This window comes from Kogia breviceps, chromosome 19, assembly GCF_026419965.1.
Source record: "Kogia breviceps isolate mKogBre1 chromosome 19, mKogBre1 haplotype 1, whole genome shotgun sequence".
In the NCBI taxonomy this organism is placed as follows: Eukaryota; Metazoa; Chordata; class Mammalia; order Artiodactyla; family Physeteridae; genus Kogia; species Kogia breviceps.
The window spans coordinates 48,758,721-48,781,977 of record NC_081328.1 but is presented as its reverse complement, the minus strand read 5'-3'; the positions used below and the strand labels follow the sequence as shown (position 1 = coordinate 48,781,977).

The 23,257-nt window shown below is 50.8% G+C and overlaps 1 protein-coding gene, 1 long non-coding RNA gene and 1 other non-coding gene across 8 annotated transcripts in view; all 3 read right to left on the bottom strand.

Moving 5' to 3' along the window:
• Nucleotides 1-1,494: 1,494 nt before the first annotated feature.
• Nucleotides 1,495-8,203, bottom strand: LOC136793150 (uncharacterized). Its single transcript, XR_010838030.1, has 3 exons — nt 8,123-8,203; nt 2,482-4,464; nt 1,495-2,251 (listed from the first exon to the last, which is right to left on the bottom strand). It is a non-coding gene; the product is annotated as an uncharacterized lncRNA (long non-coding RNA).
• A 323-nt stretch (nt 8,204-8,526) lies between these two features.
• CYTH1 (cytohesin 1) overlaps nt 8,527-23,257 on the bottom strand; it is a 77,847-nt gene continuing 63,116 nt past the window's right edge. Inside the window, exons 10-14 of one of the 6 annotated variants that reach the window (XM_067020540.1) lie at nt 18,826-18,902; nt 15,180-15,251; nt 14,111-14,265; nt 13,694-13,718; nt 12,506-13,056 (exon numbers count right to left, since the gene is read on the bottom strand). In XM_067020540.1, coding sequence (XP_066876641.1) covers nt 13,706-13,718; nt 14,111-14,265; nt 15,180-15,251; nt 18,826-18,902 — 317 coding nt within the window. In that variant the 3' untranslated portion in view covers nt 12,506-13,056; nt 13,694-13,705. Of the gene's footprint in view, nt 10,442-12,505; nt 13,057-13,690; nt 13,719-14,110; nt 14,266-15,179; nt 15,252-18,825; nt 18,905-23,257 lie in introns of those variants that run through there. The other 5 variants (XM_067020539.1, XM_059048502.2, XM_067020537.1 and 2 more) reach the window with 5 other exon arrangements.
• On the bottom strand, nt 22,710-22,813 carry LOC131747207 (U6 spliceosomal RNA). Its single transcript, XR_009332833.1, has one exon. It is a non-coding gene; the product is annotated as a U6 spliceosomal RNA (small nuclear RNA).

Sequence of the window (23,257 nt, the reverse complement as noted above, 5' to 3'; positions counted from 1 at the left end):
TGCCAGACATGTACCTTTCCCTGCAAAGAAATGACAGTTTTTCACCTGGAGAGGGCTGATTCATGAAGTCCAGCATTCTCAACAGGGGCTGTATCTTCACCCCTGATTCAGAAAACAGACTGAGACACAGCATTGATTCCTATAAGATGATCAGTGAGCCTTCAGATGGGGGACACACGATGCCTCTGGGAGAGACTGGCTTAAAGCGTGAAGGGAACAGGAAAGGTACGATCTGGCTCTGACAGATGCCGTTGGAACCCTCGCTGGCAGCACAACCTACCCACACACGCCCCGTGGTGGTGTCAGGTCCATGGGGCTGCTGAAAGGAGGGCTCCACCCCTGCCGCTCCTTCGATACAGGGTGACCTTATAAGAGGGACCACGTTCTGCTGATGTCTGGGGAGATGGTGCTGAAGCAGACAGGCTGGCCTGCACAAACCACTCACCCTGCAGAGCCCACCAGTGTCCAAAGGCTGAGGTCAGCCTGTGGAGCACGTGGCCCTTGCAAAGGCAGGGCAGCAAGGGAAGCAGGGGCCACTTCTCTGTCTCTGGATGGTTCTCAAAACAAGCTCTCTGCTGAGAGTTCTCGGAATCATATCCCCATTTTAATGACAGTGACAAAAATTGTGGTCTTGTTTCCACATCATCTGTAACGTCTATTCCTTTAAGAAATGCCATTCTCCGGCCAGTGCCCCCAGGTTTTCAGAGGGTGTCCTCCCTCTGCCCTCAAACCACAGGGCTTCCAGCAAAATCTAATAAGGCAGAGAGGGGACAGAATTTGAAATTGTGACGAATGCTCCCGGGGCACTTTGAGAAAGGACTTCTCTGTCCTTTCTGACCCCTAACAAGAGGCTGGGGTCAGAAGTGATGTTATCATACGTTGCTAAATCTCAAGAGCTCCCCCGGGAAGCCACCCTGCATCTCTTCAGTGCCGTGTACTCCGCAGTAGATGGTTCCACTTCCCTTTTCAAATAGTCACAAAGAAAGCATTACACAACTCCTAAAGGACACAAAAGCAAGCGTCTGATAGGCCCAACAATGGACTAAGTATTCAGGCAATTTTTAAAGTTTTGCCCCTATTTTATTCACAAACTTCCTCTTTAAAAAAAAAAAAAAAGTGAATGAGCTTATAAATCCTAATATAGACTATGGTAATGATAAAACAGGATAAAGGGTCAAAAAACACGATTAAGGGACTACCCCGGTGGCGGCGCAGTGCTTAAGAATCTGCCTGCCAATGCAGGGGACATGGGTTCTAGCCCTGGCCTGGGAAGATCCCACATGCTGTGGAGCAACTAAGCCCATGCGCCACAACTACTGAGCCTGCGCTCTACAGCCCAAGAGCCAGAACTAACGAAGCCCGCGTGCCTAGAGCCCGTGCACCGAAACAAAGAGAAGCCACCGCAACGAGAAGCCTGCGCACTGCAACGAAGAGTAGCCCCTACTCGCCACTAGAGAAAGCCCAGGTGCAGCAACAAAGACTCAACTCAACCAAAGATAAATAAATTTATATTGAAAAAAACCACGATTAAAAGTGGAAAGTACAGGCTATATAATGGTGGATATATGACATTACACATTTATCCAAACCCACAGAATGTAAAACATCAAGAGTGAACCCTAATGTACACTGCGGACTCTGGGTGATGATGTGTCGATGCAGGTTCATCGGTTACCCTACGAGCTCTGGTGGCGGATGCTGATAACGGGGGAGGCTATGCAGGTGTAGGCGCAGGGGTTATGGGAAATCCTTGGGCCAACCCCTCAATTTATTGTAAACCTAAAACTGTTCTAAGAAAATAAGTCTATTAACAAAAATAAAAGTGCAAAGCAGGATTGACAAGTCATTTGAGGAAGTGTGCCCCTGGGCACACTGACTCTGGGCTTCCTGGCAGCCAAGGTGAAGGGCAAATCACACAGCGGTTCCCGGAGACCCCAGCTGCACTTCGCTCGGAGTCACGAACAAGCGGTTCTGCGGGGCTCGTTCCCTAAACCCCACAGGACAGAACCAGGCTCGGCGAAGCTACCTGTGTTCACGGGGCCCCAACGGCTTTGTGGAGAGGCCACTCAGAACACCCCTGCCCCGTGGGCCTCACCCTAACGAGGCAGGGCTATGGTCACGGGGGGCCGGACTGGGTATCAGAATTGGTCCCTGAATCCAGACGTTTTCGCTAAACTGGGAGAGCGTTTGGGTCAATACTCGTCCTCTCTGGCCCTCAGTCCCCAGTAAAAGGGCCCTTTAAGAACAAGGCCTGGGCTTCCCTGGTGGCGCAGTGGTTGAGAATCCGCCTGCCGATGCAGGAGACACGGGTTCGTGCCCTGGTCCGGGAAGATCCCACATGCCATGGAGCAACTAAGACCGTGAGCCATGGCTGCTAGGCCTGCGTGTCCGGAGCCTGTGCTCTGCAATGCGAGAGGCCTCAACAGTGAGAGGCCCGCATACCGCAAAAAAAAAAAAAAAAAAAAAAAAAAAGAACAAGGCCTAAGAGGCGGACGGCCCCCACGTAAAATCAAGCCACGAACAATGGGAGAAGCCCCCGCAGAGCTTCCGGAAGGGCCTTTGGTGCTGGCCTGGGACTGAGCCAGTCTGAGTTCACCGAGCTGGTGTAAGACCAAGCAGCACTCCCCTCCCCGATCCCCGTGGGTTGTTCTGTGAACACGAAGTGAGGAAAGGTCCCGTGGATTTTGCCGAGGCTGAGAGACAAACAGCTGCGAAATTAAAATTCAGGGTCATCATGTGAAACTCGGCAAGCTGCACAATCCAGAGCGTTACTTTCCAAACAGAAAAGAAAGAGTCAGCATGATGTGAATCATGATGGGGAGAGGCCAGGGCGCTGGCAGCGAATGGTGCATGAGGGTCAGGAAGACTCCTGGTGGCGGGGCTGCCCAGCTGGGAGCTTAGGGACGAGCAGGAGCATCCCAGGAAGATGGAGGTGGAGGGACTTCCAAGTGGAAGGCAGAGTGACTTGCGGGGCCAGGAGGCAGGAGACGGACGGTCCATGAGAGGTACTGTAAGAGCCCAGAGGCTGGAAGGAAGAAATAACCAGGAAAGGTGCAAAAAAGAGCCAGAACTAGGAGGCGAGCAGGGCCAGAATCCCAAAGAAAGTGGAGCTGGCCAGAGAGGCAGTGACAGCCCCGAAGTCAGGAAGGGCCGGGCTTACCCAGGTCATCAGAGAAAGGTGAATGGACCAGATAAGGGCAGCGCCGGCCCAAGGAACGCTGGCTTCTCCTGAGATGCCACCTGCAAGGGAGAACCATGCACAAGGTCCAGGAGACGCTGCGTGCTTTGGACACCTGCAGATACGGAGAGGCTGCAGGAAAGGACGCTGGCCACGTGGCCCAAACCGGCATGTCCTAAACCTGTTTGTGTAACACTCAGGGGCACCTATTAACATCTGGCAGGATGTTAGTTTTTTAGGCGGTTAGTCGGGGACAGTGGAGAAATGAATGATAAGGCCCAGGACACAGGTGCTCAATAAACTGTAATTACATCGTGCTTAAGAGCATAAAGATCGGAGGAGACTGTGTAGAATAACCGCTAACGACGCTTGTCAGGAGGATGCTAAGCAGAATTCTGAACCCGTAGGAAACATAAACAGATCTGTTTCAACTGAATTTGTACAAAGGTCTAATCCAAGAGTAGAAAGTAGATTTTGTGTGATGCAATGCAGCGAACCAAGAGGAGGACTACATTAAGGAAGATAAGGCTAGTCTGGCTGCAATCACTCTTGTCCCTCTTGGTACAGGGACACAAGTTCTGGTACCCAAGTCACATGACCGTCCGTGGCTCACGGCGCCGAGGTTTTCTACTGTCTTCTCTGCAGCGGGTCACACCCAGCAGCCCGCTTGTTTTAACCAGGTTAGGAAACAGCTCGCTCCAAGTAGAAGCTGGAGTTGATCTAAACCATGAAAATCTAGCAGAACCCTCGGCTGGAAAGGAGAGAGAGAGAGAGAGACACTTCACAGCACAGACTTGACCACAGAGCTGCTTGTGGCTTGTCTATGCTGGGGGGCCAAGAGCATCCAGCGAGGAGATCACGGTCCTGTAACGTGAGACAATGGCCTCCCCAGGAACCGCAAGGCAGAGTCCATGGTGTCAAGTAGCCTGAAGTGGCGGCTGGCCCCGTACTTTCCTTGCTGTGCCAACACCCGAATAACCTAAAAAAGAAAAGATACAGCAGAGCACTTCCTGCAGGAGCAGCATTTATCGCTTGCATGTGATCCTCTGCTCAGAGCATTTCCCCTTCCGCCAAAGCATCTCTTTGGCGCTTTTGGGGAGGGCTCTGACATTCTGCAGTACGAAGGGGCAGCTGCTGGGCACATCCACACATCACGTTTTAAGCAGAAGTCTGTCCATTTGGTGCCGCTGTCCACCAGCTTGGAGTGAGGGGGTGAGTCAGCTGGCCCCTTGCTCTGTACCCCAAACTGGGATTTCATGCACGGCACGTGGAGGATCAAAGTTTCCCTGTTGGATGAGCAAAGCATTTCATAGTTTTCAATAATAATGAAAATAATGATGATGACGACGATGATGATAATTAAACTGAGTTCCATATCCAGGCACTGGGCTAAGAATTGTTTCTGTTTTTTGGCTTTTTAAAATGTGCATCAACCTCATTCATTCTCTTATAGCCCAATGAGGTATGTGCTGTTACATATATGTGTACATGCCCTAGTGTGTGTGTATGTATACATGTGTTATCTATGCACACATTTCCCAGCCCTATTCACTGAAAGGGCAAAGAAGCAAAGACACCCCAGGAGCAATGAGCACACCTAGAGCCCAGATCTTGGTCTCTAAAAGGAACCAGCACCCCTCAGAGAAATGGCTGACCCTGGAGCTGAGGCAGGGTGGGTACAAGGTGATCCCGAAATATTTTGTGATGCCAGGAAGGGAGTCAGTGCTAAGAAAATGCAGGGCATGACATGTCACAGGACATGGAGCTGATGGATGGGGCTCCCACTGGCCAAATCTGGGACATTTTGAGCATCAAATTCATTAAGGATAATAATAAGTTACAGACCTCTGGAAATAGGAATCCATGCATCTGTGCCATTAACAGGAATATAAATAGGAAAAGGAAAGTCTCCTCACAGCCAGGATGCCGAGGGCCAACTGGTCACTGGAGGGAGCAGTGGAGGTGGGGCTCATCATTTTGCAGCCACCAGAGTAAAGATGTGCTAGGACAAGAATCACCCATGAGGGCTTCCCTGGTGGTGCAGTGGTTAAGAATCTGCCTGCCAACACAGGGGACACGGGTTCGAGCCCTGGTCCGGGAAGATCCCACATGCTGTGGAGCAACTAAGTCCGTGTGCCACAACTACTGAGCCTGCACTCTAGAGCCTGTGAGCCACAACTACTGAGCCCACGTGCCACAACTACTGAGCCCACAAGCCTAGAGCCCGTGCTCTGCAACAAGAGAAGCTACTGCAGTGAGAAGCCCATGCACCACAACCAAGAGTAGCCCCCGCTCACCACAACTAGAGAAAGCCCGCACGCAGCAACAAAGACCCAGTGTAGCCAAAAATAAATTAATTTAAAAAAAAATCACCCACGAGGCTAAGTCTAGGGGAAAATGTTGACACGGAGCACCCCTGGGGCAATCAGAGCATAAGCTCAGGTGCAGACACGCTGAGTGTGGGAGGCCCAGTGCCCACCTGTGGGGTGCTGGGGAGAGACAGGAATCACACAGGCACATTTAGGGGGCCCAGCTGGTTAGGAGCAGTTGAAACCACGTGACTGGTCACCTACCCAGGAAGCTTATGAGCACTAGAGGCTAGAGTCCCGGGGAATATCAGCAGGTGGTGGGTGGGCAGAGAGGCCAATGAAAGAGCCTGACACTGAGCTGGCAGAGAGGTAGGTGAGCCCAGACTTGTCCATCAAAGCCAAGAGGAGGGAGTTGAGGCAGGCACTCGGCTGAGAAGTAAATGGCAAGCAAGGCCATAGATGCAACAGGATGAACTGTCAAAAACTCCAGCAACGCTCACAAAACTTACATATGAAAGTTCATGGTTGCATTGTCCAGAGTAGCCAAAAAGTGGAACTTACCCAATGCTCACCAATGGATGAATGGATAAAAATGTGGTGTATCCATAAAATGGAATATTATTCAGTAATAAAAGGGAACGAAGTGCTGACACAAACTACAACACAGATGAATCTTGAAAACACTGTGCTAATTAAGAGCAGTCAGGCACAAAGGACTACACAGTGTATGATTCCACTTCTATGAAATGTCCAGGACAGGCAAATCCACAGAGGCTGAAAGTAGTGTTTGCCTAGAGCTGTGGGGAGATGAGTGAATGCTAATGGGTACAACAGGGTTTGTTTTGGGAATGATGATTACATTCTAAAACTGTGTTCATTGCTGAACAACTCTGTGAATATACCAACTCACTGAATTGTACACTTCAAATGGGTGAATTATATGGTACAGAATTATACCTCACTAAGCCTGATGTGTGTGTGTGTGTGTGTGTGTGTGTGTGTGTGTGTGTCTGTATATATGTATGTATGCCTAGCAATGAAGAGAAGAAAGTGTAATGGCGCAGGACCCTATGGGGCCTTCCTGGGACAGACACCCACCCTCCCCATGTCCTCCACCTGCCTCTTGTCTGGAAGAACTTTAGCCAAAGAATAAATTTAATCAGAGAAATGAGAAAATTCGGAACAGAGGAAAATAGTCAAATAAGACAAAATAATAATAGTTTGACCATTAAACAAAATCAAGGACCTTTAGCTCCTCCTTAGGGGCTATGGATAATATTCTGATCCATATCCTTTGAGCTGCTTTGCAGATATTGAAACACCGACCAGGAGGAAGAAGTTAGCTACATGATGACTAGACTGTAGCCATGAGACATAAGCTGCTCCATCTTGCACTATTCCAAGAACTGGCCTCAAGGAAATGTGAACAAACTGACCCTGGAGTCGAAGATTAACTGTACTCAAAAGAATCAAGGTGACACTGATCAGACCTCTGCATGAGCAATTTCAAGACTGTCAGAGCTGACTGTGCTGTTCTGCATATGGCCCCTCAACCCCGCCTGTGAACCCCTGAAACTCCCCTTTAAAAGCTCTTGCCCCCAGTCGACAAGGGGGAATTGGTTCTTTGGGACATGAGTTCACCTTCTCTGCAGGATTGCCAGCTTCCTCAATAAAGCTAATATCTTTCCTTTTACCCAACATTTGTCTCTCAACATTGGATTCTTAAACGATGAGCGACCAAACCTCAGTTTGCTAACAGAAGGAATCAGAGTGGTTGTTCAAGGCAGTGGTTCTCAAACATTACTGGGCACCAGAAGCACCTGGAGAACTTGTTAAAAATCGTGTCAGGCCCCAGAACAAGAGGTTCTGATTCAGTCGGTGTGGCAGGGGCCTGAGAACGTGCATTTCTAACCCATTCCCAGATGTTGCTGAAGATCCTGACCAGGGAACCACACTTTGAGAACCAGTAAAACCATGGGAAGTGATGGCATTTGTTCACTGCTATTGTTCTAAAACTGAGATGTAATTCACTTATCATAAAATTCACCCTTTTAAAGTGTACAATTCAGTGGGATTTAGTGCATTCACAACGTTGTGTAACCAACACCACTAACTCCAGAATATTTTCAACACCCCAGAAAAGGAACCCTGTACCCATGGGCAGTCACTCCCCATTCTCCCCAACATCTCCAGCCTCTGACTACCACCAATCTGCTTTCTCTCTCCATAGATCTGCCTTTTCAAGACACGGCATATGAAAAGAATCATATAAACTGTGGGTTTCTGTGTCAGGCTTCTTTCACTCAGCATAACGTTTTCAGGGTTCAGCCGTGTCACAGCACGAATCTGTACTTCACTCCTTTTTGTGGCTGCATGATACTCCCTCGTACGAACAGACGAAAGTTTGTTCATCCACACTCATCAGTTGATGAGTATTTAGATTGTCTCCACCTTTTGGCTGTTGTGAATCACGTTGCTACAAACAGTCGTGTGCAAGTTTTTGTGTGGACATGCTTTCCGTTCTCTTGGGCATATACCTTGGGATGGAATTGCTAGATCACATGATAACTCTACATTGCACGTTCTGATGAACCACCAGCCGAGGGGACAGGCTAAAGCTTGTCCATCTCCTTACCCTGAGATGCTATGCTGAATGTCTTCTCAACTTTTGAGCTCTACCTCACTGTGACTCTTCCCTGGCGTTATGTAGGCACATCTGGAAAATGAAATAATACTAAGAATGTATCATAAAGGCTGAAGGCACATTTCTTGATCTTAAAGTTGATGTCCGACATTTGTTTCTTCTTCCAAAAAGCGCGGGGGGGGGGGGGCGGGGAATGACTATGCTAATAATCATTTTTGCTCCGCTCTCCTTAACGGAAGACAGAACCATCCTCGCCACTTCCCATCTTTATCATCACTAGACTTAAGACGAGAGGTTCAAGTGACACATCCTCCCGTGGAAGTGCACCTGACAAGCACGACCTTCCTTCTCAGGGCCCATCTGGGCATGAAGCAACGCCACAGGCAACAAAGCGGTTTGGGCAGATGTGGAGTTTATTTGCTGCAGTTCCTTGGCGCTAGTTTACAATGCAAAAAAAAAAAAACCAGACAAACAAAAAACGATTGGAATAATTATAATTTTTTAAAAAACCCTGTCAACAACTTTCAATCATTTCTTTATATTTTGACAAAACTTTTTTTTTAAAACAAATACAAAATAATCTAAAAGGAGAAAAACTATACATGGATTATTTACACCTCTGATAAATAGACTAATACTGATCCAGGTGCCTCTCTGTCTAGGTAATATTCGTGAGAACCAGGGCCAGGGACTTGGATAGCCAGAGGGGCTCCAGCACCGGCCCAGACCCCCTGGACCTCGGCTGGCACCACCCTGGTTCTCCCGCCCAGAAATTTCAGGTTCCCAGCCTGGACCCTCTTCTGCCACCTTCACGAGCTCTGGCATTAAAACGCCTGAAGCCACTCCAGGTAGGACCTACATGAAGGGGGGACCCCAGAAAGTGACCCCACCACTCCCCTTTACAAAAGCTACTTCCAGAGATGTGAGCCCGCCCGGAAGGTGTCAGAGGAGCCAGGGTCACACTGGCGCTGCAATGGCTCGGCCAGCCCTGCTCTGCCTGGACTGGGCGCCGGGCCCCGGACAAGAGTCCCTGAGAGAACAGCAGGAGAGCGGCGGCCACGGCTCCTTCAGGCCACGCGTTAGGAGGGCAAGGCCGACTCCAGCGGGAGGCCGACCACTCACCCTCCGGCTCCCCGCACCTGCCCCTGCCGCGCAGATGAAGGCCCGCTCCTCTCCAAGGGCCAGTGCAACACGCACGGCGTAGTCCAGGTGAAGGCCAGCTCGGAGGCAGAAAAGGCTGAAGCCCTAAGGTGATCGGGTCGGACCTGCTCCTTCCTCTAAAACGAGGAATGGAGTTCAGGGGCAGGAGGAAGAAAAACCAAATAAGAAACAGGTTATCCCGGAATCTCTGATGGGACTACCTTCCTCACAGTTTTGGTTACTAGGTATGTAGCTCAAGGAAAAATGCTGACTATTTTAAAGCCCGACAAGAATGAATCCTGAAAGAGAAAGAACAGCGCAGGCGGGGGGGTGGGTTCCCTTCCCCCTGCAGTGCTCCCCAGGCACCTGGAAGGAAAAGCATCGGCTGGAGTGGCCGGTGCTGCCCTGCAGGCCCCGAGTCTGTCCTCGCCGCGCGGCCCCCTCCCCCCTCTCGCCACCCCCCCCCCCCCGCCCAGATGAGGCCCCAGAAGTGCGGGGAGGGGGCCCGCCCGGCCCCTGCCCCTGCCCGGGCTGACACGCACAGCGGCGGCCCAGGGAGCTTCTTCTCTAGGGAGAAGCTTCCCGAAGTAGACAGGCAGAATGCCTGGACAGCTCTACCTTCTCTTTCTCTTTCTTTAAAAAACAAAAATATATCTTTATAGCATGTGGCTTCTCTTCCATTCCACTTTTTTTCTTAACATATAATAAGATATGGGTACACATATTTATGGTGCAGGGTTGAAGGCTTCTTCCCAGGGGATAACCGAGAGGTAAATGGTCGGCTCCGAGCTCTGCTATAAGACCTGTTGAGTGGAGACTTGCGGGGAGGCAGCGTGGCCGACAGGAGCTCTGTTCTTTTTAGAGAGAAAGGCTCAAAACCCAAGCATGACGGCATCAGGCCCCCTTCTCCAAGGGTAGCTGCCTACCCTTCTCCCACTTAAAAAAATTAGCAAAAGCTGAAGCTAGTCTCTAGGAATTCAGGGCGATGCCTGGCAAGATGCTCCCACTGCATGGGAGGCGGGGAGGCTGCACCGGGCCTCACTCGCCGGGCCTCACTCGCTGGGCACACCAGCCCTGCTGGCTGCGCAGACTCAATGTCTTTTCGTGGAAGAGACCTTCTTCTTCCGTGCGGCTAGCATCTCGTAGAAAGGGTCCCTGCTGATGGCTGCCCTGCAACACAGAAAAGGGGAGAAAGCAGAGGAGACTGAGGAACAGGACCAGGAGACACGACCCCAGGCAGGGGCTTCCTAGCAGCAGCCGTGCCCCAGACCCCCTCCCTGCTTGACTGTCCCTTTAAAGGCCATGTCACGGCATCAACCTTCACTGTGTCCACATGTGGCGTAAAAGACAAGTTTTGAGGGAGACACGTGGTACAGGCGACAAGATCACTGTGGGGTGCTTACTGCCTGTTTCAACCAAGTAATCAATTTAAGTTTAGGAACCCTCTACGCCCTCACAGCTGGGCTCTAACGCAGCAAAACAAGCGCACTGCTTTAGTTCCGTCATGACAGCGGCATTTGTCTGGAGCAGTGACCACCACACAACCCCATGTGTCCCCTGGCACGTGGTGCATCTGACTGGCGGCCACCGTCTGTACCGAGCAACTTCTGAGTCCCCAAGAGCACCAGCTCGACAGCCAAGACCCATCACTGGGCAGTCGGAGCCCAAGCAAGCGGCCAGCAGCCTGCTCTGTGTCCACAGCCTGGTGGGGAGGGAGCCCAAGCAGCCCTTGCACTGGCCCCAGAGACACCAGCACAGGTGGTGATGGCAGGCCTCAGCCACTCGCCGTCCCTCTGTATTTGTCATTCTCCACTTTCAAGCAAGGTGTGATCGACGTTTTGAAGTTGAATTTGCTTTTCCTGAGAAGTAGTATTCCAGGTGTCAACCAGCTTCTGGGCCAGTCACAAGCCCACGTGACTGTGGACCATACTTAACCAGGTGCATGACGGCTCCTGCGGACTGACCGGGCCCCGTTCACAGAGAGGATGTGTCCGTGCGAAACAGCAACTCAGCTCCGGGGCAGGCAGGAGATGGACAGGACCCAGAATGCATCCCGAGGGACCCCGCCACGCAGGCATCTGACCACTCGGAGTGCTTGGGAGGGAATCCTGCCTCCACCTTCAGAGCATTAGGGTGAGTCCACCTCCGCTTCCTGGGTGGGCCAAGCCCCCAGGGACGCGCGGGACATCTCCAGTGCACGTGACGGGGGCCAGGACGCAGTGAGGTGCTTGGGGCTGGAAACTCTGGCCCGGCCTTGCACATACGTGTGCTCCTTCTCACGGCCGTCCTCACGTGGTCCCTGGAGACACTCCGCCCCAGCCCCGGGAAGGCAGAGCGGAGAAGACACCGGGCAGCAGAAGCTCTCACTCAGCGGCCACCGTCGCTGCGCTGCAGGTCTGTCTGCAGAGACACGCGATTCTGTGTGACCACGTGCCCAGAGCACCAGGACCGAGGTAGCTGGAAACTCCTGGGAAGAGCACTGATGAGAGTAAATGTGCCTGCAACTTGACCTTCTGCAAAAACCTTTCCAGCAACATCGTGAAGAGCTTCCATGCGATCAGGTCCCTCCTCTGGCGCCTCTGCCCCAATATTTTCACTGGGAGAGCATCAGAGCCAAGGGCGGCTGGAGCGGAGCACCGCGCGTGGAGGAGGACGGCTCCCTCAGTCAGAAGGCTCGGGTCTGTGATTCGGGACGACTGAATTCACCTCGCTGTGCCTGTGTCCTCATCTGTCACCTGGGGACAGCCACCCTGTAGCGCCCGCCCTCGCAGGGCTCTTGCGGGGGGGGGCTAAGGGCGCTGGGCCGCGGAGCTGGGACAGCGTCTGCAGCCCCCACAAGGAGGTGAGGCCAGCTCCGGGCAGACGTCGGGGTCCACCCCCGAGCAGGCTCTGCGTTCACCTCGACGGAGGTACCGAACCATTCCAAGCGTGACCGTAAGGAGGGCTCGGGTCCTCTGGCTCCCGAAGTACAATGACACGGAAGGCAGGATGTACACCTGCAGACAGAGCCTTTCTGGAAGAACAATGAGCTGGGGGAGGCTACACACCATCCTGTCAACACCTGCTCTGATGCCCTAATGATCACGCAGGACAGCACACAGGCCAAGAGACACAAGGGACACGGTCTCCGTGCACACACAGGAAGTTGGTCCACACTAAAGAGAGCGCTTCAGACTGGGCAAAATGGATTAATAAATGGTATCAGGACAATCAGCCACTCACTTGAGAAAATAAGGTTACATCCTTTACTTCAAACCACATGCAGAAAATACATTTCATAAGGATTAAAGAGTCAAGTATTTTTACAAAAAACACGTGGTAAAAAAAAGGGTACGGGGACATGGGAAAGGAGCTCTCCGTGGCCTCAGGGTGCGTCCAGCACAGAGGACCCCTGAGCCTCATTATTGGTGGTGATGCCAGAAACGCTGCGGTGCTTCATGGGCCCCACGGCACGTGGGACGGCCCCTGATGACACCACACTTCCGACAGCCGTCATCCCCCAGGGCTACCAGAGTTCAGGCGGCGTGCTGAGCACAGCACTGCGCCACCTGTCTCACCCCCAGAACAGCCTTGTGCCTTAACACCATCATCCAGGAGGGAGCCGCACCGTCCCCGGGAGTCCTCGGGGAGCCCCGCCTCTCACTGCTGTGTGGTGAGAAAGCTGAGGGTCTGGGAGGAGGGCAGGCGACGCTGAGAGTCAGAGCAGGAACTCGGCAAGGGCTGGCCTGACTCCGAACCGGTGCTCTCCTGTCCCGCCCGTCTGAACCGCACAACGTTCAGAGACTCTGTGTGTGGGAATAAACGATCTGCTCCTTCCCCCGACCAGCACCTCGCCCCCCTTCAGCCGTTTATCCACTATTTAACCCTGGCCCAAACACTACACTTGTTTTAGTAGAGGTGCCAAAAACTAGAGCGTGCCCAGCCCCTCAGGAGCAGGCTGCGGCCCCGGTGGGAGAAGGCCCATCACTCGGGGCGATGCAGGACCTGCGGGGCCCTGGTCACCGGTCAGTGCGGCCTCACTGGTCTCCAGGGGAAGTCTCGAGGCTCAGTAATGGGGACCCCCTAAGGAAACGGCTGGGTCATGTCTGATGGACGCAGCCCTGGCGGGGAGAGCAAGGATGCATTCCGAGGAGCAAGATGGGTGTGGTGATGGGCAGCGGGTGTGATGGCGGCCAGGTCGGGGTTCACAGAGCCCCGGGGAGGAGTGGGGAGGAGGAGCTGCCGGGGCAGGACACCTCCCCTGTGATAAAGCGCGGTGACACAGGTGGAGCGAGGACCAGGAGGGGCCCTGGATCCAAGGATCCGTGGACACCTCCCTTCCCCCAGAACCACCGCTTCCTCCCAGCTCAGCAGGGAGTATGAGGCTCTGCCTCGCAACCCCGGATCACGGCCGCGTGACTTTGACAAGCATTCATTACTTACCCTCTAAGGGCCTCAGTCCGCCCATCTGTAAATGGGACAACAGTGTCGCACAGGATTAAGAAATTATAAAAGGGAACGGTTACAATCCTCACTGAGCTGGCACCATGAAGATGAAACCCACTTCCTAAGACATGAAAAGGCCAGTCTGGCCAGTGGCACCTGTGCCTATAAGCCTGCCCACCTGCCCCCTCTTTGGGGCCATGAGCTGCACTTGGGAAACCTAGATGTGAGGTGCGCTCTTAAAAACGCTCAATGGTCAAGAATCCAGAGACCCAGGGAAAAGTCACCAGGGAATCACAGTCAAACTACTCGCTAAGGATTCAGCACGCGGGGTGCTGAGGCAGGACGGGCAGCTCACGGGACAGCTGGAGCGTCACTATCTGAGAGGCGAGGTCGCCGCTTTCATCTGCCACCTACTTGATGCACTTGATCCAGTCCTCCTTCTCCTCAGGTGTTGGGGCCGAGATGCGGTACACCGTGTGGTTCCCCTCCACCACTCGCCCGTCAGCCTCCGTCTTACAGGCCTTAATCACTTGGTCTTTATTGTCGGGGATGTAAAGCTCAAAGCAGTTCTGAGAATTAAGAAACAGAGAGAGAGAGTGACAAAGATCTAAGAAAGCTGCTGACCAAGAAAAAAGTTAATTTATTTCCCAAAAGTAAATTTTTATTTCCAAAAAAAAAAAAATGTTAATATTATTTCTTTATTCTCACCTTCATAAAATATAGCCAACATATGTTTTCCTTTGGAAAAGAGAAGCCTAGAAGTAGAATTCTGGAGAATGTAGATTGTATATAAATAGGTTTTATTAGCAAAGATATTGAGCAGATCATACATGTTAGCTCTACTCCTAATATATAGAAAATATGGAGCGAACTGCAGGTAACTTAATGCCTTTTAAAGCCAAGCCAGCAATACGATATTCCAAAACAGAGGAAAAATATTTATAAGCGAACTGAAGATCATAAAATAAGTGGTCCAATCATGAGAGCTTGATGCTGCCTTTTAAGGAAGGACAATTCTATACCTCGTGTGATGTTCAGTAAATGACACTAAAGCTGATGGACAGAATGAAAGAGGTTATTATTGACTCTCACCTTTGGCTTGAACTGTAAAGATAATTTTAAAAGTTAGGCTAACTTAAATTAAATCATATGAGTACTTTTGGGGTTTTTCTCAAGTACAGCTAACCCTTGAGTAAGGCGGGGGTGGGTGCTGACCTTCTGCGCAATTAAGAATCCGCGTATGACCGACAGTCGGCCTCCGTCCATACAGCAGTGCCTCAGCACCCGTGGGCTTAGCCAAGCACAGATGGCACTCTACCGTAGGAGTTACCACTGAGAACAGTCCACGTGTCAGGGGACCCACACAGCTCCAACTTTGTTGTCCAAGGGTCAACTGTAAACCTCTGCAACTTCTTCCTGTATCAAACAGCTGCTATGCCCATCCCTTCTGTCCCCCCAAAACATCTCACCAAAAAATACTCACTGGTTTTTTAGAGTCTTCCACCTCCCGGATACTCAGGTTCTCTAATGGGATAATTCCACGGGGCTCCTTATCCTGCAGAAGAATTGGAGAGAGAAGACCTAACTGCTCAGTTTATGAATGCATGTCCTATTACCTTCCTCACGGCAACTCAGCCCAGCTCCTGTGACTCCTCCACGACATGAAGTCCACAGAGCAGCTTTAAGAACAAGAATAGGGCCAAGAAATGTGTGCGTGTTGTCAACATGCCACAAATGAATCCCTAAGACCGAAAAGCCTTTGGAGGAGGAGCTTCCACAGACGCTCTGAAAGAGTGAGTGTGACAAGAGCTGTGGGTGGCCCTCCAGTGGGGAACACGTAAGGCCCTTTCAAACAAAAATTATCCTGCTTCTTTGTCTGGCCCGCCTACTCATCTTTCAAGCCTCAGTTCCAGTGTCAGCAACCCTAGGAAGCTCAAGTCTCACCCGAGGTGCCCCTGTTCTGTGCCCGCAATGCCTGGATGATAGTCGTGTCACGTGTCACTACCTTCTCACTATCTCCAGCCTCACCTCCCCCCTGCAGACTGTAGGATCCTCAAAGAGACACTGCCTGCCTGATAACTGCACCTGGACCAACAAGCACCTAAACTCCTGTCCAGAACAGAGCCCTGCATCCCCTCACCCCCCAACTGGCCCTCCTCCAGGGCTTCCCATCTCAGCAAAGGCCACTCCCACACCTGCAAGGCCATCAGCCTTCACCTCTTCTCCCTGATGTCCAGACAACCAATGGCCAAAGACTCTGTTCCAAGTTCAACAGTTTAACTGGGCTATGCCTTGGCACCAAGCTTCCTAAGGACAGATGTTCCTAAAATACCATATGCACTCTTTCGATTTGCAGATTCAGGTTTATTTCTCCTTTTTAGGGAAATAATCTCATAACTTGTCTTTGCATGTGCAGGTCCCAGTCATTCTGGTATTGGGATCATCCTCATCTGTCCTCTGCACCTGTTAGCTGGCCCTTAATTGTTTTAATGCTTGTCTTTCAGACACGATCTCTATGACTGTCTCAAGCCTTTCCTCTAGGATAGTGGTTACATTTCTGGCTAATCATTCCTTAAAGTTTTAACTTATGTGTTAATAAATAAGTGATAATTCTACAATTATACAGTCATATTCTTAATATATAGTTTTGGTTCTCATTTAAGTCTGAAACTACTGGAGAGCCAGCTATTGGTGTTCTGGCCACTTCCAGAGTCTCGGGAGAGAAGCGAGTGGAGGGAGGGCCCCCCTCAGACACCCCGAGCCCCAACTCTCCCCTGGGGTGCTGGTGTCCGGCATCTCTTGGAGCTGATGCTCACCGCACGCCCCCCACTGACAGTCTTCTTACATGAACACACACCTGGAGCTTTCACTGATATATCGCAGAAAGTGAGTCCCGGTTTTCCACTTTTCTCCTTTCCCTGGTTTCTACCCTGCAGCAGACCTCACCACTGCTCCATCTGAAGGGGGAGGAGGGAAGAATTCCTACTCGGTTTACTTCTCCCAGACCTGGGCACGGGGAGCTCTGGGGCTGGTTGTGCCTGGCCACACAGCAAGGGGCCTTCTGCCGGCTCCAGGCTGCACCCCGGCCCCTGCAGCCTACTGTGAAGTGCGGTGAATGAGTTCTGCCCTTTCCTTATCCGGCTGCTATGTCCCCACTTCTTTCTACTAGATTTTCCCTCTTTGTCAGGTAATTTCTGTGTGGTTATCTCCACCTACCATCTTAACCCTGAGGCTCCCCCCTCGGCATCTTCAGAAACGTTTTCTCTGGATTCCCACTGCCTGATAAAATGCTGGTGTGCTGCTAGACTGAATTCAGGTAACGCCACTACATCATGAAGAACCACAAGATTCTAGAATCTCACTGCATTACCACTGAGACTGTCCCGGGACTTAGGGGTGCACTGTTTAGATGCCCCACACATGGTTCATATGAACCCAGAGACCAGTGAAAAAGGTTTAAACAAGATTTTAAAGATGTCACCAGTCTAGAAAAAAGTTATTATATGAGGCGGAGGGGGGGCAGGGGCAAAACAAAAAGAAATTTACCAAGCTGTTCACAGTGGTACTCTGGGGGTGAAAAAAAAATCTATCTTTGTACTGTTTGGGGTATTTGAAATACAGTACTCTCATAATTGAAAGGATTTTAATAGCAGAAAAGCAAAGCCAGTTTCAGAACTTAACGTGGCATGAGTTTAGCCCCCATAACACACAAAATCCTGGTCAGCATTCCCTTGGAAATTGCTGAGTGACTGAATTATGAGCTGACACTGTCATGACTCTCACTCCCCATGTGAGAAGCCACATCCGCACGACGTCTGCAAGCTGAAGAACCACAGTGTGGAATACAGTGGAAACCCGCTTCACCCCCAAGCTGCAGCAAAGGGCCAGGCGTGGACCTGCATCCTGGCTCCTACCAAGCTTCACACAAACACTGCCAGGACTCTCATCCCATCTTGCTCTACCTTTATTATAAAAGATACTTCTAAACCTTCGTTTTCTCAGTAGGATCTCAACTGCCCTGATTTATTTAAGACACATTCCAGTGCTGCCAGTGGTATATGGTTTGCTCTTCCGATGACCAGGGAACAGGGCAGAAACGAGGGGCTCCAGCTGTGGGGAGCCCGTCTGGGCGGGATCCAACCTGAGGCTACCAACCTGCTGGGCCTCCTGGGGGCTCCCAGAGGGAGCTTCGGAAAAGCTTTTGCCATACAATCTTTTTATTCTCATAGACTCTGTACAGTCTTTATTCTCATAGACTCTGTACAATCTTTATTCTCACAGACTCTGTACAGTCTTTATTCTCATAGTATTGTATGTATTGTAATTCCGTTCCCACTAAACAAAAACCAACAAAACTTTCAGTTTAAGTAAACGTCAATTTCTTAAAACTCCAGGTAATCTCCCATTTCGTTTCACTTTCTTTTCCTCTATTACATATTTTGCCCCTTGGCTGTTTCTTCTAAATCAAGTACTTCAGTATTTCTGCTACCACAGCATCACAATTACCTTCGTTTCCCTTTTCTTTTTTTTTCTTTTTTTTTTTTTTTTTGCGGTACGCGGGGCCTCTCACTGCTGTGGCCTCTCCCGTTGCAGAGCACAGGCTCCGGACACGCAGGCTCAGCGGCCATGGCTCACGGGCCCAGCCGCTCCGCGGCATGTGGGATCTTCCCGGACTGGGGCACGAACCCGTGTCCCCTGCATCGGCAGGCGGACTCTCAACCACTGCACCACCAGGGAAGCCCTTCGTTTCCCTTTTAATGGGGCTACAAACTCTCTCTTGGCCATGGGTCCAAGTTCATTCTTTCTAGCTCGGCTCTACAACCCATTTCTAATGCCGTGTATGATGTTGTCTGCCACTATCTCCTGGCCGGGCGCATGGTGTCCCAATGGAGAAGTGCATGTCAGCTCTGAGCTACGGTTCCTGTGGCCAGACACCCCACACCACACACGGGCCCCCCTCTTGAGATTCGTCTTAGCCCTTCCACTTCACATAAACTCTCCTCCTGCCCCAAAGATGCAGCAGGACAAATCTGACTGTCTCCCCCTGCGTCCTCCAACCCTGTCTCATTAGAGCTGTTTAAACACAAGACCTGGTCCACCCCCGTCCCAGCTGACCAGCAGGCGCTCACCGTCGTGTATTCAAAGTAGTAAAGGCAGTTGTCAGTCAGAATGAACCAGCGTCTTTTCCAAGTCTTTACCCTGCCACCTGCAGAGCAAAGAGAGATGTGTGTTGGATAGGAGTCAACCAGCCAGCGCAGGCTCCGGGGGGCTCGAAGCTCTGCCCCCAGAGAGGGTGCAGGACGAGGAAGCGGGGGCAGGGCGCCAGGAAGACACTGAGACCATGGCAGATTTACATCAGTAACGAGACACAGAGCCAAAACAGAAGCACCTTTCACAGCGTGAAAGTCTGTGGGTACAAGCAGAGCAAGCAAGTTGGGTGGCCCCCTGGAGATGACATCAGGACAGCAGATGAGAGCACGGGCTGGGGAAGGAGCTGGGACGGTGATGGGCCAGAGAAGCGTCAGCAGAAGCCTATGGATGCGGTGGAAATGGGCAAACACAAGAGGAGGGGAGAGGGTCAGCCCCCTGGCTACGCTACACTGCTGGTCCACCAGCCCAGGGTTTTATCAGAATGGGACAGGAGGAGGAACCAGGAAGTAAGAAAGTTTAATCCCCTCACAATCAAATCCAGTTTTCCTGGAACATGGAACCCAAGTTCCTTCGGTTTCACCTTCTACCCCACCTTCCTGACTGTAGTGCGTTTCTACACTGGCTTTTTAGGTTTCTGGGCCAGTGTCCTAAATTCCCCCAGAGTCCTGGGTGGGGCAAAGCAGTATCCCTGGATCAGGGAAGAATCCACTGGTAAGCAGAGGTCCCTATTCAATTCTGGACTTCTCACCGGAATCTTGAAACAAAAATAACCGGAGGAGGAGGCCACAGGCCAAGTGAGCTCTCACGGGCGGCCGCGAGCTGCTGGAGGTTCCCCTGGTCCTTCTCGATATTTCTCAAGAAGAAGAAACACCGGGGTCATGAAGCTATCCCAAGATGACACAAAGGAAGGGGAACTTCACTATGGCCTCGGTGAGTGAAGGCACATCCTGCTCTCAATCTGACCATGAGCAAAGCCTTTCTTCTCCTCGACTTACACCGAGTCCAGGGAAAGCTTTCTGAACATGAACCACATGAGAGGCCTTCACGTGGTGAGATACACACAGCATTTCATAAACACTTCTCACTGCCCTGGACAGGATCTGCTCTTTTGCCGACTTAACCTACAGAGAACATCACTTCTCCAACCCTCATAAAGAACAAGGACCAAAGGGTGTAAATTTAGCGACCCCAGTCACGCAGCCCTGCTTGCCCCTCAGCACAAACAGCTGAGCACAGGGTTTACAGGGAGTATCTCCAGCTGCCAGGACGTGGCTGTGTGATCACGCCAGGTTTCCTCAAAGGATCCGATTGCTGGAGCAACGCAAATCCTGTCATGGAAATGAAGTGTCCGGCGTCGGTCCTGGTACCAGTTTTAAGGACAGCTGGACTTTCCGGCCCCTTGCACGGCTCTGCTTGGGTGCCCGAACTCTGAGAGGTTAAGCGACTGATCATGAATTGCTGAGGTTCTCAATGGCACCCCACCACGGAAGGAGTTTGGCCCTGAGCCAGCATGCGCTACGCCCCCACCCGCACGCCTGCTGCTGTCAAGCGAAGACCGACTCGACTCTCTGCCCACAGCAACTGTCAGCTTCTGTGAGCACGTGTCTCTGGCCCCTAATACCCTAGGGCGTGAATCAAGAAAACCATGGATGGAAATACGACATGCGTGAGGAAATGGGAAAGGCTGGGCAGAACGGAAATAAATCAGGAGGAGAAAGAACACAAGGAATATACTTAGAACTGGAGCCGATTTGTTATAAAAAGGAAGCCCCCTTCCCCCTTTCAGAACCCGAGGAAGCAGCTCTTCTGCCTCTTGGGCCTTCATCGCCACACGGGGCTCGGCACACAGGACACCTCAACCCATGCCCACTGCCGTGTGCTCCCCTCACAGGACCACCCTGGGGGCACTTGGGGCTCAGGAGGTCGTGGAAGAGGGGTCAGATGTCACAAGGAAGAAGATGGGAGGAAATCTAGGACAAAAAGCAAAGCCGGACAAATCCTCTCCCTGGTGATGAAAGCTTGCCTATTTCATTTCCCGACAACCTGCTGCATTAAGGAGACCCCTACCATGAAGCATCACGCGGTCCCAGGGACACATTTCATGTTGAAAGGGAAACAGACATGAAACAAGCAGACAGACCGATGCGCGCACCTAGGACAGTCCCTGAGGAACTCACAGGACCACCTCCCAGCCTGCGGGCCTCTACCCGGTAGATGTAAAGGCCAGACGCTGGCTCCCCCGGAGCTGGGTGGGAATCACCTGACAAGGCCCGGAAAAAAAACGTTTCATAAATGTCAGTGTTGGGGCCGTTCTTCCCCTTGAGGCTCTGCTCAAGTGAGGCTGAAGCAGACACCTGAGGGCTCCTCATCTAGAAAACATGTTTCCCTGAATCAGCAAGTGGAGAGCAGATACCAACGACATAACTACGAGGCCAATTTGGGGGTTTGAACGATGACTCATTAAAAAAGAGGAGGGAGAAAAACAAAACAAAACATAAAAAACAGAGCCGAGGTTGTAATGCCCTCCCCTAAAACACAGGAGATTAAACAGAAGGACTTCAAGAAGGGATTTGGGGGTTTTACCTTTTTTAACTTTACCTGGCCTCATTCTGAGTTTAAGAAACACCATTTCCCTTTTTCACGCAAAGGCAAATGTCCTATGTTGTCTAATTCACTTCTTTTCCTAGTTTGCTTCTCTGGTCACGGCACGTGTGCGTGAACACACGGCTGCGGGAATCACAACCTCCTCCTCCTCCTCTCCTCCACTTCAGAAATCTCTGAAGTTCCCGAGTGTCAATTTGAGTCAGTAATATAGCATACGCCTGGCCAATAATTCCGAGAGACAATTCAGTGAATACTTTGTCTGCGTTTACAAATCCACTCTTAGTGTGTTTTCTTGCACTACTGCACTCAGGAAAGTTCCAATTGTCCCACATCTGGGTGCCCAGCTGTTGGATGCACTTATGCACTACTACCCCTCCAAGGGAAACATGAAAATCACTCCGCACCCCCAATCCTGACCAGTTCCCTAGGGACTGTACGGCAAGCTAGAAGCAGCATTAACACTACCACCAGCAATTTAAAACAAAATAATCAAAAATAACAAAATAAGAAAACGCTGCAGCGATTACAGTGGCCTGGGTAGAGCGAGCGAGCAGGGTGAGGGGATTACATACCTCCTGGAGTTTGGGGCAAGGAAAAGGAGAGCCAAAATCATGGAAACATACAAATGAGGGAGAAAAGAAAATTAAAACAAAGAAATTAAACCCGACTCCTTAATCTTAAGGTGCACTGTATTAGTTATTCATGTCTGCCTTATGGGGACGGGACATAAAGACAGTAACAGGGCAAACGCCACTGTCCGGCGTGTGAATGAAGGGCTGGCCTCATCTGCCACATCCCACCTGGTAAAGACAAGATCTGAGGCACCACCAAAATCCTGGCCTCAAAGATGCCACAAATCAGCTCTCACCAAGCTGACGTTTATTAGTATATCCTGAATCCAGAGGAAAGACAGTGAAGATTACTTTGGGGAAAATTAAATGTCTCTCTTCAGATGGCTACCTCTTGTTAAAGTGTGTGTAAAAATGCTCACACACAAGCCTGTGAATACATATGTACATATGTGTATACACAAGAATACACGAATCTTATGGTTATATGCATACACAGACATATACACACAATTGCAGACGGCTGGAAGGCCCGCCTTCTGTGGCACACACATACGGAGGGGTGATTTGAAGTGTGCTACAATGAAAACACAATGTGAAGAGTTTAGGAGGGTTTGGTGGAGGTCTGGAAAAAGTAATGCAATGACCTAAAAACGAGTCTCACGTTTAGTTCAATTTTTTTCCTTTTCAAAAATATGGGATGCCTCATGAATTTACATGTCATCCTGGTGTAAGAACCAAGATAATCTTCGTACTGTTCTAATTTTACTATCTGGGCTGTCAAAGCTAACACTTAGTATTAGCATTTAAACAAATTTCACTGGAGGGAGAAGCAAATCCAAACCTGGATGCACTTTTAAATTTTCCAGCAGGTTTCCTTTTAACTCTAGCCACTTGGCAATACAGACGCAGAGCAGAGTGGCCACCTCTGGGGTGAGGAATTTTAGAGCCTTAACTTCGAAGATTCTACTGGCTTAAAGATACATGAAATGTTGACAAATTCAAGAGACATTTAAAACTCCGGGCAGTGAGGTGGTGCTTAAGGAGAATTTATGAACTAAGTCATTATGTATAAACACGAGGACTTAGGATATGCTTTTAAAAGGGAATACAAATCCTACTGCCATCTGAACTAGTCAGAAATTGAAGATTTCATTTCAGCGCTTCCCAGATGTGTCAATAATGGCATAGAGTGTAAGGACTTCTAATCTCACTGGGACCAGGAGCTGAAATGGTA